Here is a 20186-nt window from a genome sequence, read left to right on the forward strand (position 1 = left end):
GGTAGATCTAGACGTGGTAGGGGCAGAGCTCAAGGTTCTTTTAGGCCTAGAACAGGCAGTTCACCTGCCCAGTCTTCTGGTGAGGGCAGGGGTCAGTCCTTTCGTAAGCAGACCCAATGACTTGCCTTTTCAGCTGCCAGAGCCTTCTCGTCTGGCAGCACCTTTGGGAGGAAGGCTGGCACTTTTCAAAGAAAATTGGAGTGTTATTACCCAAGACAGATGGGTATTGGATATTGTTCACCACGGTTACAGGTTTTATTTCCATACCTTGCCTCCTTTCAAAGGCATGCCAGACATTCCTCCTATACAAAGAAAAGAGGCTCACAAGCAAATTTCTCTGTTACTCCAGATAGGGGCCATTCAGCTGGTTCCTGTGACAGAAAGGGGCCTAGGATTTTATTCTCGCCTGTTCCTAGTACCAAAAAAGGGGAACACGTGGAGACCTATTCTGGATTTGTCTATCCTCAACACTTATCTGGACATTCCCAAGTTCAAAATGTTGACGTTACAACAGCTTTTACCTCTGCTGGGCAAGGATCACTGGATGGTAACTTTAGATCTCAAGGAGGCTTACCTTCATGTGCCTATCAGACTCAGTTGCAGGAAGTATCTGCGTTTCCGAGCTGGAAATTCCCATTATCAGTTCTCTGCATTGCCCTTTGGCTTATCTACTGCGCCCAGAGTATTCACAAAGTTCTGGCTCCAGTTGTGGCTTTCTTCAGGCTAAAAGGAATACAAATCTATCCTTACTTGGACGACTGTCTGATTCTGGCTCAAGAAAAGGACGAGCTTCTTCAGCATCTGGAATATGTGATAGCAGTGCTAAGATGCCTGGGGTATTCTGTGAACGAAATAAAGTCCAGTCTAGTACCCTCTCAAGACATGTGCTTTCTGGGTGTGAGACTGAATACAGCAGCCCAGATGGCCTTTTTAACCCCGGACAAACAAAAGAATCTTTCCCTTTACTTCCATCAACTATCTCTTCAGTCCGGGCTGACTGCAAGGACAGTCCTTCAAGCCTTAGGGTTCATGGCATCTTGTATTCTGGTGCTTCCCAATGCCAAACTGCATATGAGGAAGCTGCAATGGTATCTAAAAAATGTATGGACACAGCACTGCCAGGATTTGGACACTGTCATTCCAATAATACCTTGCATTCAAAAGGAATTTTTGTGGTGGGCTCAGGAATGTCACCTAAACAAGGGACTCTCTGTGACCCGGCCAGAGGCGAGTCAAATTCTAACGACAGATGCCTCAGACATAGCTTGGGGAGCTCATTTGAATGGAAAGTGGATACAAGACAAGTGGCCTGCCAGACTACAGCATCTACATATCAACATGAAGGAGATGTTAGCAGTCCAGTTTGCATTAATGGCTTTCAAGGAGTTACTTCTTCCAGGGCAGGTGTTGATTCTAACAGACAACACAACTGTCATGTGGTACATCAACAAGCAAGGGGGAACACATTCTTATCTTCTATGCAGGCAAGCAATGATTTTGTGGGAGACTGCGCTCAGCTTGCAGCTAAATCTTCAGGCAAGGTTTCTGCCAGGAGCACAGAACTCCTTAGCAGATGTGTTAAGCAGGCAAATCATGGATCCCCACGAGTGGAAACTGGATCTTCATGTATTTCAAAAATTGACAGTGTCATGGGGAACTCTAGACATAGATCTGTTCGCTTCTCCACTAAACCACCAGCTGCCAAAGTTTTGCACGAAAAGGTTTCATCACACAGCTTGGAAAGTGGATGCTCTTTCGTTCAGTTGGGAAAATCTTCATGTGTATGCCTTTCCACCTCTGCCTCTCCTCCCAAAGGTACTCCTAAAGGTCAGACAAGACAAGCCAAGGATGATTTTGATAGCTCCAGATTGGCCTCGGCAACACTGGTACCCATTACTGAGGAATCTGGTAAGGAAGCCTCCATGGCCTTTACCTTTAATTCCACACCTTTTGTCTCAGAGGGACGGTCATCTACTCAATGTCAAGCTTCACTCTCTTCATCTAACAGCCTGGCATATTCTGTTTTGAACCACAGCAGGTCTCAACTTCCTCAACAAGTTTTAAATGTGATTATGGAAGCCAGAAGACCTAGTACACGTAAAGTGTTTGCAGAGAAATGGAAGAGATTTTTATTTTGGAGTGCAGCAAAGGATTTGGATGTTTCTGAGCCTAATTTGAGTGTGGCTCTTCAATATCTTACTGAGTTACTGGACAAAGGTTTGTCTTTCTCTTCCATTAAGATTCATGCTGCAGCAATTTCAGCTCACTATGATTGTAACCCACCATTGTTTTCTCATCCTTTGTTCAAGCAATTTCTTAGAGGGGCAAAGAACATAAGACCCCCACGTAGAGCTCCTACTCCTGCTTGGGACCTCAATTTTGTGTTGGAGAAACTTACTCTACAACCTTTTGAGCCTGCGGCTACTGCTGAATTGAAATACTTGTCATGGAAGACTGTTTTTTTTTTGTTGGCCATTACTTCTGCAAGAAGGGTTTCTGAATTGCAGGCCCTTATGGCGGTTGAGCCTTTTTTGATTTTTCATAAGGATAGGGTATCATTACGTACTAATCCTTCATTTATGCCTAAGGTGGTTTCTAGTGTGGCTTTAAACCAAACTATTCATTTGCCTACTTTTTATGCAGATCCCCAAAATAGGGGGGAAAAGATTTTGCACACTTTAGATGTACACAGGCAGTTGCGTTATTATTTAAGCAGGACTAGGGATTTTAGGCAGTCTCAGCAGTTGTTTGTTTCTTTTGCTTTGAGTTCTCAGGTCAAGCCTGTGTCAAAACAAACTATATCTAAGTGGATTGGGTTTTGCATTGCATTCTGTTATTCCCATCATGGCAAGGAGATTCCAGCTGGGATTAGGCCTCATTCCACTAGGGCTACTGCCACTTCAACAGCATTTCTAAGGGGTGGCAACTAAGGATATTTTGGAGGCAGCTACTTGGAGTTCAGTGCATACTTTCTCCAAGCATTACCACCTTCCTCTCTATTCTAAATCCAGGGCTGGTTTTGCCACTGCTGTGTTGCAGGGCATTTTGGCAGCTCCTGCTTCATTGTAGTTTAGCCATCCTCCCTTACCTCTGCTTTGGGATTCTACCCAAGTGTTAGGACTGCAGCAATGTGAGATGAAGAACATAGTACAGTTTTGTACCTACCATAAATGTAGATGTTAGAAGATCCACATTGCTGCAGTCCAATTTACCCTCCCTCCTTCCCCTCTGTGTTTAGGGGTGGTTGTGTGGGTGGGGTTCTATTTTTGTAAATTTGTATATATTGTACATATATTGGGTACAGGAGTGTTTGGTGTTTTTTGGTTTTGGCCTTATCTTTTTAGGGTCTTCTGACATCTGGGGCAAGAAAAGACTGAGGATATGACGTCGGTCATGCGCATTTGTACCCTGACGTCCTGATGTCAGACAAATGCGCCTTGACCGACGTCAGCCTTATACTTTGGTATTCGGGCCGACTGGGACAGCGGACTACCCAAGTGTTAGGACTGCAGCAATGTGGATCTTCGAACATCTACATTTATGGTAGGTACAAAACTGTACTTTCTAGCATTGCAGGCCCTTCATGCCTTTCTTCCTCTGGGAATGATTGTTATTCAGTAAGACAACTGTCAGTGGTCTGGTACATCAACAAACAGGGAGGGCCCAGATCTTATCCCCTTCGTCGCGAGGCCATGAGAGTGTGAGAATGGGTGATCTCTACCGGTCACTTTCTCATCGCAACTCACATTCAGGGACGGTCCAACATCCTAGCGGACAGGCTCAGTCTGGCCGTTCTCATGCCTTACGAGTGGTCTCTGAATCTGTCAGTAGCGGAACAGATCTTCAGCGAGTGGGGTCAACCTTGCTGCAGTCTCTTTACATCTCCTTCCAATGCGAAGTGCAGCAAGGTTTTCGCTCTGAACCCCCTGCCGGGGGAGTCCCCCAGAGATGCTCTAGTTCATGCTTGGCCTCCCAGTCTTCTGTATGCTCGCCAGTACCTCTCATTCCGAGGTTTCTACAGAAAGCTCATTGACTGCAGAGCAAAGTGATCCTCATTGCCCCGTTCTGGCCTCGCCAGGTATGGTTTCCCTTCCTTTGGTCTCACCTTCTGGCTCCACCTTGGATCCTAGATCCCATTCAGGATTTAATTTCACACCCTTTGGGGGTGCGTCATCTGAATCTGGACAGCCTAAAGCTCACAGCTTGGCTGCTCCAGTTCCCGTGATTGCTAGGAGTCCTGGACTATCCTCCTCGGTTAGATCTATTTTGGTGGCTGCTCATAAGTCTTTAACCAGGAAGGTTTATCCCAGCAAGTGGAAATGCTTTTTCCTTTTGGGCCTCTCAAAGGAGTCTAGACCCTTTCACGGCTCCTGTTTCTGCCATTCTTGATTTTCTAGCTGATATTTTTCAACACAAAGCTAGTTCTTCTACTGTCAAAGTACAGTTGGCTGCCATCTCTCATTTTCATGTGGGTGAGAATTCTGCCTCTTTAGCCACTTATAGACTGTGTAAAGCCTTTATCAAAGGCACCTTTTTGTTATGCCCCCCGGTCAAAGATCCTGTTCCCCCATGGGACCTTACGATGGTTCTTCAAGCTTTGGTTGCTCTGCCTTTCGAGCCTGACGCAACTGCAGATCTGAAATTTTTGTCTTGGAAAACAGTTTTTCTGTTGGCTATTACCTCTGCAAAAAGGGTTTCAGAATTACAGGCCTTGTCCATCAAAATTCTTTACATGTTTTTTCACAAAGATAGGGTTTCCCTTTGAACCAATTTATCTTTTCTTCCTAAGGTGGCATCACCAGTAAATATCAATCAGACTATCAATTTGTCTGTGTTTTTTTTTTTCCTAATTTTACTAACAAGATGGAATACAAACTCCACATGTTGGATGTTCATAGACAGTTACGATCCTGTTTACACAGGACAAAAAAATTCTGTAAATCAGATCAATTGTTTGAATCCTTCTATAAACCCTTTTTGAGGAAACCTATCTCCAAGGTCACTGTAGCTAGATGGATTTCTTCATGCATCCTGCAGGTCTATAAGGACAGAGGCATGTCTCCTCCAGGTCAAGTGAAAGCTCATTCCATTAGGTCCATGGCTATGTCTACCTTCTTTTGGTCTAGAGTGTCTTTGGATGATATTTGTTCTGCAGCTACTTGGTCCTCAACTCATACATTTATTTCTGATTACAAATTGGATTTAACTTCCAGAAGGAGAGCATCCTTTGGTTCCGCGGTGCTCCGGAATATCCTTCCATGAGGGACTCCCAGGAGTTTTAGTAGCTGAGGACTCTGTCCCACAGGTTGAAGACCAAATGAAATAAACTACTTCAGATAAAGAAGTTATGTACTCACCATAACATTCCATCTGAGTAGTTGTACTTCATTTGTCTTCAACCGTCCCTCCCTCCTTCCCCCGGACCTTGGCATATGATCAGCCTACGGGCTGCAGTGTAGGTCACAAGTAAATCTTTCAGGTCACGTTCTCAGTATAAAGTTCAGCAAACTCGATCTGGGGATGGAAGGCAGTGGAGGTGTATTATGGGTAAGGGGAGGAGTTTGGAGCTTGGAGCTGATGCTAGTAAAAGTTGCCGTCTCGGATCCGATACAGATCCGTAACCCACAGGTTGAAGACAAATGAAGTACAACTACTCAGATGGAACGTTATGGTGAGTACATAACTTTTTTTATCATGTCATTCAACAGGTGTGGTGTTATTCATTCTGTTAGAAAGGGATAGCATTGCCTGTCATAGCATATTAGAAGGGGTTACATTACCTAACAAAGCTCAACAAAATCAAACTTTCTTATCTCACAACCTTCTTGAATAAAAACGTAACCTTGAGAAAAAATAAGAGCTAGTCACCAAATGGGTAGATTTGCACCATATTAATTTATTTTCAGATTGTACAACATACTTAAAGGCAGGAGTACCCTGCACTGCCCATTAGTGGATATAGAGGCAAACTGTGCAGTGTCATGGAGATTGTACAGTAAGTAAGCCTTTCATGGCACAGATTATGATTATTTCAAACAGCAGAGCTACCTTATATAGGTCACCACTTCATTAAATGTACATTGAATTAGTGGATGTTTTAGAAATTCATATTTTTGCTTCATACTTTCTCATACACACTTTTCTTGAACTATACTGTCTGAACAAGTTTTATGAATACCATACTTTTGTAGTAACTTGTAAAAGTAAAACAATTTTTTTAGTTTTATCTACTTGTTACACTGTCGCTGTGGTACAACCCCCCCCTCCCCCCCCAGGAATTTTCCACACCTCTTATTATAGCATCCCAAAGTTTACAGAGTAGAGAAGGTAGATACTTGATTGTGCCATATGTATGAAATCGCATTGTTAGTATGACAAAGTAAAGCAGGTGTAGAATACACCCCCCATGCAAAAAGCATTTGCTTATTTTTGTTCTGCATTTTTGTGCAGAGTATAATCATTTAGTTCACTAAGTTTTGTACTTTTTTGAACTTTGAAGTTTGAGAAAATATGAGTGTCAAGACTGTGTTTTGAGTATATTTTACACTCAATGTACACTATGAAGAAGCTTGGTTTATCTTCACACCATAGTGAAAGGAACATGGTTATCATATGATGAATCAGAATTCAGGACTGTTTCACACAATTCAGGATGAGAAATGATATTTGGCACTTTTTAAAGTTTGTTGTGGACCAAGTAACATTGTATTTAGGAACATTCTTTTCTAGCTTCATAAAAACTGTTGTACTTCAGACAGTACTCTGGGGAACATCATGATACTGGGGATCCAAGCCATGTGTGTTCCATGAATTTGTTTGAGAATATATGCATTCCTTCATGTGGATGTTTACAGTGTTTTAGAACAAATATAAGTTGTGTTTAAAATAGTTTGCAGTTTTATGTACTTTGGCCTGGTTAGTACGAAGTGCTTGTGCCATTCATTTTTAAGTGGATCTTTTTGTGGGAAGCAGTGAAAATGTGTGGAATAGTCTTAGCTTACATTCCTAATACACCTTGTGGTTTGTTCACAGGTGGAACTGGACAGTGTATCTGGAAACCTTGGGTCAGCTGAATCGAAAACCATTAAGATGGCAAAGGAATTGTCTACTGTGGAGTCGCAGCTTAAGGATGCTCAGGTAACTTGCTTTGTTAAAAAGAAGAGGTGCTGGAATGTTCATGGTTTGCTTTGTGTCTGTGGTCTGATTATGGTAATAAGGGAGCGTATATTTTTGTCAAATCTGCTAAAGTCAGATTTGGTAGATGTTTATAGTGCTGCATCTCAAACTGTCAACTCCATGTATGTATGTAATAGGCTTAATAGATTTTATAGGGTGCAGGGCCAGCATAAGCACCTATACAAAAAAAAAACATTGCTGACCTGGCAGTGGCCTCCCTGGAAGCAGTCAAAAGATCTAAATTGTCCCCATTTTGAAATTCATGCTTAGCCCATTTTAATCCCCATGCCTAATGACAGAGAAGACAATTTTTGAATGGAATTGGCAGGAAGGTCTGCATGTTTGCCACCCTAGCTACTAGAGCCATAATTTGCAAGACTTGCGTAGTCCAGTGCTGAGGCAATATTCTGAAACAAATTGTGTATATGGCTTAAAGGATGCAGGATAAGGCACTGAGAGACAGAATCGCCAAGAACACTCTGATAATAAGCAGAATGGGCACCCACCCATTAAAATGTTGGCATGATGACAAGCACATCTATGCTAGGTTGCCTGCTTTGGGTACAGCTGTTCTGTGGAAGAAAAGAAAAGTAGAACCCTTTATGAGAAAAAAAAGCAGTTTGTTGAAAAATGTCTATGATCCTGTGGTGAAAGAAGATGAGCAGTATAGTCTACAGCTCCACAGACAGAAAGATAGATTTAGCTCCTTTTCTTCAAGGAATTTAAGCATCAGCCAACTGTGGCTGCATTCCTTTTTTTTTCTTTCATCCCCTACTCCCCAAAACATCCTATATGGGAGAATGCCCTTTTGTCCATTCTGACTTTCTTCAGGCCAGTGGGCATTACACATGATAAACTTGAAATGCCGCAGTGTTTCACCCCTCAGCTTCTAAGACATCCCCACATACCTCTCAACTGTACATATTTTTGCAGAATGTCCAGATTTTTGCCTCTTATATCTGTTTTCCATAAAATTGTGGTGTTCTGGCAAATTAGTGGCAAATCATTAAAGACTGAAGTTAGAAAATGATGATAGACATTTAAGTTTGACTTTCTACCCTTCAGAAAAATTCATGCTAATGCAAAACCTGTTATTCTATCAACTTTCTAAGTTTGTAAGAGCAATATTTAAAAAGTTTCCTAATTATTGGGCCTTTGTCCCACTTCTGTTTATGGCTTTGCCCAGATTTCTTGCTCTAAGAAGTAGTTACACACACACACACACACACACACACACACACACACACACACACACACACACACACACACACACACACAAATTGCAAGGGACCAGGTAGAGCTAGTGAAGTCCATTTTTTTCCCCATGTGTTGCTGTTTGTAGCCATAGCATACAAATTCCAGGCAGGAAATCAGAATATTTTTAAAGACTATTCCTAGTTCCTGAAAAAGCAAATTTGTAGAGAGTGATTTTGCACCTGTTGTGTCTAAACCAAATTAATTAGAAAGGTATGATTGTTTCATGCCTCTTTAGACTGGCGTGTGCGCCACTTACTTAATGTGGACATCTCAGTAAACCCACAGAAGTCAAGACTTTACCCTTCTCACTTGGTAGTATTCCTTGAGGGCATATGTTCTTTCTTTAGGGTAAGATAGCCTTAATGATCTAGGTATTTCTGCACATTTCAGAAAAAATCTTGTTTATAGTCTAGTCCTTTTTCATGGTACTGTAGTTCTTTTTCTGATTTTTTAACATCTTTATTAAGTCATCACTTTTTAGATGATAATGAGTATAAACACATTAATAGAAAAGAAATAAACCTTAGTAACTTTTTCCATTGCTACTGTCATGCAGAATATGTATGTTTTCTTTTAACAATTTCATACACTCTGTACTTACATAACTTGCTCAAATCCTGGCTTCCATTAAACCTCACAACTCCTTTTCAACATCATTCTGCACATATTGCAAAACTTCCATGGGAGTACCTTTTGTTCCTGGAGACTTCCCTGTTAATCAGTTATAAATCAACATTTTTATCTTATCTCTTCCAATCTTAGCTGTTGACCCTCATATCTGTCTAACCAGTTACACTTCAAAACATCTAAAACTCATAACATCTAAATTCAAAACATCGAGACCACAACATCTAAAACCCAAAACATCTGAAACCAATAATATCGAATTTCATAGCATCGAAAATGTATAATATGGAATAGTGCATCATGAAACATGTAAATGTTATAGTTTAATGTGTTATTCTTGTGGTATCAGTATGAGATGTTGTAGTTTTTATTTATTTAGAGTAGGAATTTATACTATTATATAGTGTTTATTTTGCTACTCTGTATGTGGTTTTTATTCTATACAGGTAAGTGATATAGACATTATGTGTGCATTCTTTATGGTGGTCACGATACAGTGGGGTTAGGATTTTCTCACTGTATTGCGATCTCAGAGTTGGTATATTTAATTTATGGGGGTGTGGGGGGCAGAGCCACACGCATGGGGCTGCAGAAACGTAGTAAAAATGTGTTTGTTATTTTGGTGTTATAGGTGGAGGGGATTTTATTTTTATGTAATTTGTAGTGTGCGATGTTATGATGCAAAGTTTCAATGTTATGAAATTCGATGTTATGGGTTTTAGATGTTGTGGTCTTAATGTTTTGAGTTTAGATGTTATGAGATTTAGATGTTTTGAAGTGTAACCATCTAACCTTGGCATAATTAACCCTTCCATAATCATTTTTCTTTGTACATTTTTTGGTTTCCCCATTCCTTTGCTTTATAAAAATGTTCATAAAATTTCCAAAATTTCTCTAGTGCCTTTATAGGATCTCAGGTTATTTTTCTTACCATGGCTCCCTAAGTTTGGCTATACCGTTTTCTACTTTCTTTTGCTTAAGTCATTGTACAAAATATTTTGTGTTCAAGAGTTGTTGAAATATGCTTGCTTAATAGCAGCCTTTTTAAACTCCAGTAAGTTGACTGAATGCTTGCTTATTTTCCCTCTATTGTTTGGCAGTTGCTCCTCTTCTTCTTCTGTGAGATTTCCCTTCTCCTGCAAATTTATAACTTTTTCCAGCCCATCTAAATGATTTCTATTAATTCTTTCACATAGCTATTTCTCCCTTATTTCTACCATGTTTTTAAACTCCATTGTCATTTTTTATCCCACTCACTAGCTATCTCTTTGAAGAAATTTCTGTCTTACTTAGTAACTCTTGAGTTATTTTCACTACTTAGTCCTTAAGTTCCTCTCTTTTTAACAGGTAAGTAGGAAAGTGCAAGTTCCTCCTTCTGATATCATTACCCTGCATCTTTATGTTAGTTTTTTGTTGGTGCCTAATCTGATATAGTTATTGGATTAGTGTGAAAGCATTTGTTTAAGTATGCATGCTCCTTCTTTTGGCTGCTCCCATTACGGGTCACCACAGCAGATCATCTGTTTCCATTTCTTCTTGTCCTCTGCATCTTGCTCTGTCACACCAACCACCTGCATGTCCTCTCTCACCACATCTATAAACCTTATCTTAGGCCTTCCTCTTTTTCTGTTACCTGGCAGCTTCATCCTTAACATCTTTTTCCCAATATACTCTGCATCCCTCCTCAGCATATGTCCAAACCAACGTAATCTTGCCTCTCTGGCTTTGTCTCCAAACCTTCCAACCTGGGCTGACCCTCTAATGTACTTATTCCTAATCCTGTCCACCCTCGTCACACCCAGTGCAAATCTTAACATCTTTAACTCTGCCACGTCCAGCTCTGACTCCTGCCTTTTTGTCAGTGCCACTGTCTCCAACCCATATAACATAGCTGGTCTCACTACCGCCTTATAGACCTTCCCTTTCACTCTTACTGGTACTCGTCTGTCACAAATCACTCCTGACACTCTTCTCCACCCACTCCATCCTGCCTGTACTCTCTTCTTCACCTCTCTTCCACACTCACAATTACTCTGAACTGTTGATCCCAAGTATTTAAACTCATCCGCCTTCGCCACCTCTACTCCCTGCATCCTTGCCAATCCTCTGTCTTCCCTCTCATCACACACATATATTCTGTCTTAGTCCTGCTGACCTTCATTCCTCTTCTCTCTAGAGTGCATCTCCACCTCTCCAGGGTCTCCTCCACCTGTTCCCTACTCTCACTACATATCACAATGTAATGTAAGTATGCATGCTCCTGTGAAATATAATTTTTATCCAGGCTAGTCCAATTATTGCAAGTTGTGGAACAATATTATACATTTTGCTCAAGTTCCTGCTGCTGAATTCATATCTTCCACACCACATATTCTGATGTACTTCTTCAGAAGTCTACCTTCTTTTGTTATATTTTCCCATCAAGGTCCCCTGATACATCCTCAGTATAACAAATCAGGTTCTAGTCCTCACTGATAAATAGTAATCCCCGCAGAAAGCTTATTATTTCTCCCAAATCTATAGTATTAGTTTTGGTGGAATATAAGTAGATCTGTTGTAATCCTTCTCCACTGCCAATATCCACTTACTCCCACAAATAAACTATTACTGTATTTTTTCAGCTTCTGTCACTGTAGAAGACCCTTTCAGAATCAGTATTGTTACCACCCTTTTCCTGTGCCCCTGATATTTACTGAATGTCTGCCATGACATATTTTATCAAGTTCACATCCTTATTTCTATCCAGTATGTCCTGTAACATTGTTATTTGCACCCCACGCTTCTTAATATATTTCTTGGCTTTTTGTCTGTATTTGTAAGGCCATTTACATTTCTTGTTAATATCGACAAAGTAGCCAGTTATGATAAAAAGCTATTATTTTCACCTATTATACATGACAGTTCTTTTGAACATATGTTACCAACTTTCAGCTTGCTTGCGAACACTAATGTTTGGCAGGCTAACCTCCTACTTAGTTGCATTTTCTCATCTTTATTTGACCCCATGCCACATTTTCGAGAGTCTTCTCTTCAATAAAAACACTCAAGAAATAAAAAAAAAATCTAAATAGATTTTCAACACTTTGTTCCTTTTTAACTTACAGCAAACAGAAAAAAAACTGTGTACACTTTCCAGAAATGAAGTTCCCCTCCAAATAGGAGCAATTGTCTCAAACTGATCACTGCACGCACAGGTATTACCTATCCTATAATTAAGATACTCCTTGCTAAACGTATCTTACAGCCTGTCCCCACTTGCTCCTTATCTCCAACTAAAAGTATTTGCTAATGGAAAAAAAATAGCTAGTGACCTGTTAAATGCAACCAAGAACTGTAGTTTTCATGTTTTTTCATCGTGTTGCCTTATTTATTAAGCCTATTTACTTAAAACCCTGTCTATAGCTTAAACTAAGAACATTAGTGAACAAACAAGAAGAACACAAACTCTCTCAACTACATTGTAAGTACACCAAACGGGTGCAACCATACTGGATCTGGTTCGTACTGATATGGGAGAGTGCTGCACCCTCCCTAATGTAATGTCTTCTCTGGTAAGGTCAGACCACAAAATGATCTCCTTTGAAGTAAAAATAAAAACTTGAAGCCCAACTAACCCTGGACCATTCAAGAACTACTCTAAGGCTAACTTCCTACTATTAAGTGATAACCTGGTAAAAATGAAAGCCCCTATAATCCCTGAAAACACTGCTGCCTACGCAGAACTGTTTACAGAAACCCTATACAAGCATGTTAATAGCTGTGTAGAGGCATCTGTACTCACCAGGAAGAAGTACAGAAAAACTCAAAAAAACAAGCCACCTTGGTGGAATCACAACATCAGTAGGTTGTATAACAGAAGGAAGAAAATTATGGCAAGAATTAGGATGTGCAGCACCCAGCAGGATAAGAACACTGTCAACAAACTAAATAAACAACTCAGAGGACAAATAAGGTCTACCAAAGCCAAATTTGAGATGTGTGGCCTCCCAGGCTAAGGACAACCACAAAGTATTCTTTAGCTATGTCCACAACCTCAAAGGCAGTACACAGTTATGAGCAGAGCTCATTGTTAATGGAGCCACCTGTACTGAACAGAAATGGTTAAGGAGATGTAAATTTAAACCAGAAGATGAAAGGTTAATATCAGCAGCCCAAGATTGTGGACTACGTACACATTGGTTTACAAAGTCCATTGAACATGTTGGAGAAACAGCCAAATGTAGAATTTGTAAAACAGAATTGGAAACATTTGCACATCTTGTTGTTGGTTGTGATATTCTAATGGCAGAAGGACTGTATACTGAAAGGCATAATAATGTGGCAAGGCATTGCATTGGGGATTGTGCAAACATTATAAATATGAAGTAGCTGAAAAACATTGGAAACATGAGCCACAAAGCATTATAGAAAATGTTGAAGTTTATATCACATGGGCTCACCCATTACCAACAGTTCAAAAATAGATGTGAAAAAATCAGATATAGTATTCAATGAAAAAAGGCAAAAGTAGTATCAATCACTGAAATTGATGCATCTAGTGACTGCCATGTCTTATGTACAGAAAGACCCAAAGTCATAAAATACAAGGATTTGCAGGCAGAAACAAGTGCAATGTGGAAAACGTATACCCAGACAGTTCCAGTAGTAGTAGGGGCAACAGGTCTTATAAAATATAAGAATTTACATTCATACTTAATAATGTTAGCAATTCGTGTAACTCTGTATGAATTACAGAAAGAGTCATTGCTGTGCACATTGCAGGTGGTGCGAAGAACACTTCTGGCTAACATCAAAGATTGAAACGCTACTAATTTCATTATCTTTAATCATACTTTGACTTAGGAATCAGGTCCATTCCTGTCTTGCCATTAGAGACCCAAAAGATGTGGAGAAGTTAAAAATAGGGAAAAGCCAGAAGATATATCTACTGGCTGACAAATTCAAGTTCAGCTTTACCCCACTCTCACCCTCAACCTTCCCTGTACCATCAAATATAATTCCCCCTGCTTTCACTAGGGAACAGGTCCTTAATGCTCTCTTTAAGGTCAAGAACACTGCATCAGTGGGCCCAAGCAGTATCCCAGGATGTCCTTCTAAAGAGCATAAAATGACCTTTCAGGCCATCTGGAATTGCTATTTAATTGCAGTCTCCAAACAGGCTTTATGCCTCATGAATGGAGAACAGCAGCAGTCATCCCTCTGCACAAAGGTGGGCCATCTACAGACCCTGGAAACTACAGACCCATAAGTCTCACTAGTCTCATATGCAAAGTCGTGGATAGAATTATCATGGAAATGATCAAAAATGACATAGGAAACGTCAGGCACTGGATACAACCCAGTTTAGTTTTGTCAAGGGCAGGTCGTGCCTACTCAACCTGGGGGACTTTTTTGAGAAGGTCACCAAAGCAATGGATGAGGGCAAAATGGTTCACACTGCCTACCTTGACCTGGCCAAGGCATTTGACACAATACCCAACTCGGGCATTGTTGACAAACTCAAGAGGTTAGGTACAAGCTCTAATTTCACCCCGTGGATAGTCAGCTGGCTCACACGCAGGACCCAGGAAGTTAGAACTGGGGAGTCCACCTCTACAAAGAGGCTGGTCACAAGTGGGGTCCCTTAGGAATCAGTCCTGGGACCATTCCTTTTTGGCATTTACTTCACTGAAGTCAAGACCAATGTCAGTCGCTTCTGGCTGACTAAATTTGCAGATGATTGCAAATTAGGAGTTATCAGTGAATACCACACCAACACAAATGTTCTCCAGGAAGGGCTGACACAGATAAACAGCTGGTGTCAGAGCCATGGACTAAAACTAAATGCCAAGAGATGCATAATAGTATCCTTCAGGAAGTCATCTACTCTTGGTAAGTATCATATTGACAACACACCCCTAAAGAGTTGACCCAATAGTCAGGGACTTGGGGACACACATAGAAGTAATCTATCCTTTGACCATCATGTGTCTACAGTGGAGAGGAAGTCAATCTGTGTTGTGCAGCTTGTAAACAAAAGTGTGGCATCTAGGTCCAAGGAAGTCATTCTTCCACTGTATTTGGCATTCATCAGACCTATCACTGAGTACAGTGCCCCCTTTGTTATGTACCTAACCAGGCATATCCAACAATTAGAATGTTCATTATGATTCCTCACTAAAAGAATATAGAGTGTAAGTAACATGTCCTGTGCAGATTGCCTCAAGGCATTATCCCTGTATTCTGTCTCTTACAGGCTGTTGAGTAGAAGTCTATGCGTGGCATACAAGGCATTGTCATACCCCACTCTGATGGACCTCCTGCATATCTGCAAAACATACAGCACCAGACTTACCCATTTTTACAACTTAAACCTTGCCAGTGCTATAAATAGGACCTACTGGAGAGACAGGTGTGTATCCCAGACACTACCCCTTCTCTGGAACAGGCTTCCCATCCATGTGAAACAGAGTCCTTCCCTAACTAAATGTAAGTGTAACTTGGACAGTTGGATGGGGAACAGGAAATTCATCCCTGGCTTGGCACCTGTGTCTCTAATGGACACAGGTAGCCTGAAATGGTTCATCTCCCAAGCTCCTGCTTGTAAATGTTTCATCTCCCTAGGCCCTACTTACAGTTAGGTTTGGGATGCACATCTAGGCTTAAAAAGGCCCTTGTGGTCATTAGCCTAGTAAACACCTATGGCCACTCACGTCTATAAAACAGAGGAAGTTAAAATTCTGCATATAATATGATCATTAATACATTTATGTCCTGTAGCCACCCAGAATGTTTTATTTTTAAGCTGCGTCTTTCTGACCTTTCTTATATTGTTATAGTATAAAATGTAGAAACATTGTAACTCACAAAAAGTGCTTTCTTTTATACTTTTACCATACTCAGCTTTTATTGATAAAACTCTACCCACTTTATATATAAAATACCTGTGATTGCACACTATACATAATTAGTTTACAGTATAACATGACAATTTGACATTTTTATATAAATATTAGTAACAGAAATGTTTTGCTTAAGTAGGATCATAGGAAGTTACTAGGCTATTAGCCCCGAGGTCCTTACAAGCATAGCCAAGAATTCAGCCGATGTTCCGAAAGTCAGCACCCAATATCCCTGTCCAGCAGGGGCACAGGTGGAATCTGAGGTGTGTATTTTCTGTTCTCTGTCCAGTTATCCAGGTTGTGCTTAAAAAGGGTTAATGAGGTACTCTGCTTGACATGGAGCAGCAGTCTATTCCACAGAAGGGGGAGTCTCTGGGACACAGATTTTTCCGTCCTCAACTCCTGTTGATGTCAGAGACCAGGTTGAGGTCACGCATGCGGGTTACTCGAGTGGAGCTTGACTTGCAGATATCCAGCAGTCCCGTCAAGGTGGGGTCTCAGATTGCTTTGTATACCAGACAGAGGTCACCTCTGAGGAGTCTGTAGGAGATGGAGCAGAGGGACAAGGACTTTCGCCTATCTGTGTAGGGTAGATGTTTGAGGCCCTGGATTCTCCTGGTGAGGAACCTCTGTGGTCTCTCCAGCTGCTGCATGTGCTTTTTGAGGTACATGCCAAAAGGGGCTTTGTACTCAATAATGGGTCTTATAAGGGAAGAATACAGGGATGTTATGACTACCTTGTCCCTGGATGAGATACACTTACTAATGAGGTGGGTCATGTAGAAAGTTTTCTGTACAACGGAGGCAGTATGGTGGTCAGAAATCAGTTTGCTGTCAACCTGAGTACCCGAGTCCCTCACGACTTATTGCGTGCTTAGGACCTTGTTATTAATGTGATAATTTGTGGGGGGATCATTCTCCCCAAAGGGGATGATGATGCATTTTTTGGCATTCAGTTTGAGGCCATGTTTCTGGCACTAGTCATTTGTTTGGGTGATACCCTCTAGGAGGATGTCCACATCGCTAGGGGAATTGATGACAGCACCCAGCTTGCAGTCATCTGCAGACTTGGTCATCTATATCCCACTAGTTTTGGCCTCCACCTCTGAAAAGTATATCCCAAACAACAAAGGGGTACATCGCTCATTACGGATCGACTGCTTGAGGTGGCTTCCCCTATTTTGACTAGGTGGGTTCTATTAAGTGAGCCAGTTTGCTACCCATCAGGTACCATACGGATTGATGCGTAGTTGAGAGAGTTTATCTTTTATACCCAAGTGGGGAATAGTATCAAAGGCTTTGGCCAGGTCAAGGTAGGCAGTATGCACCATCTTCCCCTTTGCCATGTCTTTGGTGACTGTTTCAAAGAAGTTGACCAAATTTAACAGGCATGACTTCCCCTTGAGGAAACCAAACTGTGTGGGATATAGTGTTTGAAGATTGCCAATGTCCTTGTTAATGAGGTCCATGATAATCCGCTCCATGACCTTGCAGATCAGGCTAGTTCGGCTAACAGGTCTATAATTTCCTGGATCATTTGTGCAAAGGGATGACAGTGACTGTCCTCCACTTGGCTGGGACGAAGCTGGTACTCAGGCTTAGGTTGAATAGGGTGCCTAATGGTGCTGCAAGTTCCTGCCTGAGTTCATGTGGGATGCAGCCTGGGATGTTATCGGGTCCCATGGAGGCTGTATTTTTTGCCTTTTAGGGGGCAGTGATGACGTGCTCGCTAGATGTAAGGGGAGGGGGGCAGGTTCTGGGGATGTCCTGATTTACTGATGTGGGGACAAAGGGGAGAAGTTTTCACTGAACCTTTCTACCAGCAGGTTGGCTGTATCTATGGCGTTTGTGTATGTGGTGTTCTTGACCACCAGTTCTGAGTAGATCTGGGTGCTTCCCTTGATTTTGCGGACATAAGTGAAGAAAGCCTTGTGATTGTCTGTAGTAGATATGGCCAGTTTGGACTCGGAAAGTTTGCTTTGGAGCTTTCACTAGTGCTCTTATTTGCTTGTTCAGGCTAAGGAAATATTGCTTCCAATTAGGCATTTGCTCCTTCTTGGTCCTGGACAGCAATTTTTTTCCTTGTATTATAGAGTTTTATTTATTGCAGATGTCCACCAGATAGGTTTACTCTGCATTGAGGAGGATGATTTTGTCCTGTTAAAGTTACTTTCTTAAGTCCCTTCAGTGTCCATATAAACATTAATGACATGAACAGAGTTTTCTGCCTTGCATTTCACTCACCACTTTAACATAATCAACAAACTTCCAGCCTTTCTTAGCTACTTCTAGCAGAATCACATTTCATGTGTAGAAGCACACATTTTGTATTTAATAGTGGCCTTTGTAATGGGATTGAATCTATTTATTTATTTATTTATTTATTTATTTAACATTTGTTTGCCAGGATAGTCAGACTGGACAACGTGTCCGTTTTCAGCAGAGTTCTGGGGAGAAAAATTCCATGTTTACAGAGAGAAGAAAAATTTACAAAAAAGACATTACAGAGTAGTAGCATACAGATTGTAGACTTTACAGCCGGAAGTATACATTAAGAGGATATTCCCTCTTTTGGTTGAAAATACAAGTGTACAGAATATACAATGAGAGTAGATAAGAACTTGGTAGAGCATTTCAAGACATTTCACAACTGAATAAGAGTATATAAATGTTTAAGTTTTCCATGTATACATTCAAGCAAATATACATGCAAGAGTACATACATATATATTCATACACATACATACACACACTAATATACATATATATATATATATATATATATATATATATATATATATATATATATATATATATATATACACACACACACACACACGCACATATATATATATATATATATATACACACACACACACACACACACACACACACACACACACACACACGTAAACTGAAACTGGTGAGTGTCTAGACTCACATAACTGTTTTAAACACACAGACAAGGTAATGCCAGTTTCCACCATTTAAAAAACTAAAAAAAAAAATATGAAAATGATCAGACAGACGGTCTAAATAGCATGACAGAAAAAAACAAAATAATATTTTGGTCAGGCAAGATGGTATGTTGAAGCAATTTCGTCAGACAGTTAATGACATTCTGCAAAATGCAGGTGCAGCTTTAAAATCACTTTCTGCCAGACAGATAGATACAGACTCAGAGATTACACATCTCAAACGCCACGTGGAGCAAGACAAAGCCAGAGTGCTAGACAGTTTAAAAGAAGTAAGCAGTATTGCAGATGCACATAGGAAATATACAAAAATAGCTTGTAGACTACAAAAAGCAGCTTAATGCTTTAAAGTCTAAAGATAAAAATTAAGCCTAAAGATGTCACAGTTGTTACAGGTGCAACAGTCTTGTCTGCTGCAGACAATTCTGCAGTGCAATGATGGAAACAGGAGACAGCCACAGACAGTTAATACACTGTTTTCAAACAGGTAACTCATAAGTAGAAAAGAGCACATATGCAAATAACCTGCAAACATGAGGGTACACAGAAAAAGGAGGTAAGCAATATACAGAAGGAAGGACAAACCCCTTGCCTTACTGAAAAGGGTAATTACAAACACTAACATTGTAATGAAATGGTAAATTATGACCAGTGGTATATGGGGATAATCCTTCCTATAACCCAGATCATGGCAGGCAATAGGCATTAAAGCAATAAATTAATGGAACACGTTATCAGTTCGCAGCAAAGTACAGGGATCTTTTAAACTCAATGTAAATTAATTAAACAAAGGAGACAGGAAAAGACAGAAAAATAAATATTACTTTACTGGTTTAATAAGTCAGGACGGATTCAGAATAAACACAGAAATAACCTATAGACATACAGACACAGAGTAAAGTTAATACAGGTACAGTGTAAAGTTAAAGTTAATACAGATACAGTAAATACATTTACAGTAATACAAATGGAATATGCAAAACTAAACAATGCAATTAAATGTTGGGTATGTAAGTCCACATCTACGTCTGGAAATGGAGTAACATTTAAAGCAGTACCTATGACAAATCCTAAATGACAAAAGGTTCTATGGTAACAAGAGAGGGTCAACTCCCCCTCACATTAAAAGTACAGTATGTCTCCAAAGGCAGCTTATGCATACAGAAAACAGGATCAATATTGGTAAAAAACAGTGACTGTAATGTCATATTTTCAAAAGAATGTCTTACATAAAATATAACAGCAAACAGTCTTATAAACAAACTAATAC

At 40.4% G+C, this 20186-nt stretch overlaps 1 protein-coding gene across 4 annotated transcripts in view; it reads left to right on the plus strand.

The window, feature by feature from the left end:
- The window catches only part of LOC122809252 (myosin-10-like), a 3714157-nt gene that overhangs the window by 2964402 nt on the left and 729569 nt on the right, over positions 1-20186 (plus strand). For all 4 annotated transcript variants that reach the window (XM_044080584.1, XM_044080595.1, XM_044080606.1 and 1 more), the window contains one exon: positions 7033-7137. In XM_044080584.1, the coding sequence (XP_043936519.1) occupies positions 7033-7137 (105 nt within the window). The remainder of the gene's footprint in view (positions 1-7032; positions 7138-20186) is intronic.

This window comes from Protopterus annectens, chromosome 1.part1 (assembly GCF_019279795.1).
Source record: "Protopterus annectens isolate FY-2018-M chromosome 1.part1, PAN1.0, whole genome shotgun sequence".
Lineage (NCBI taxonomy): Eukaryota > Metazoa > Chordata > Ceratodontiformes > Protopteridae > Protopterus > Protopterus annectens.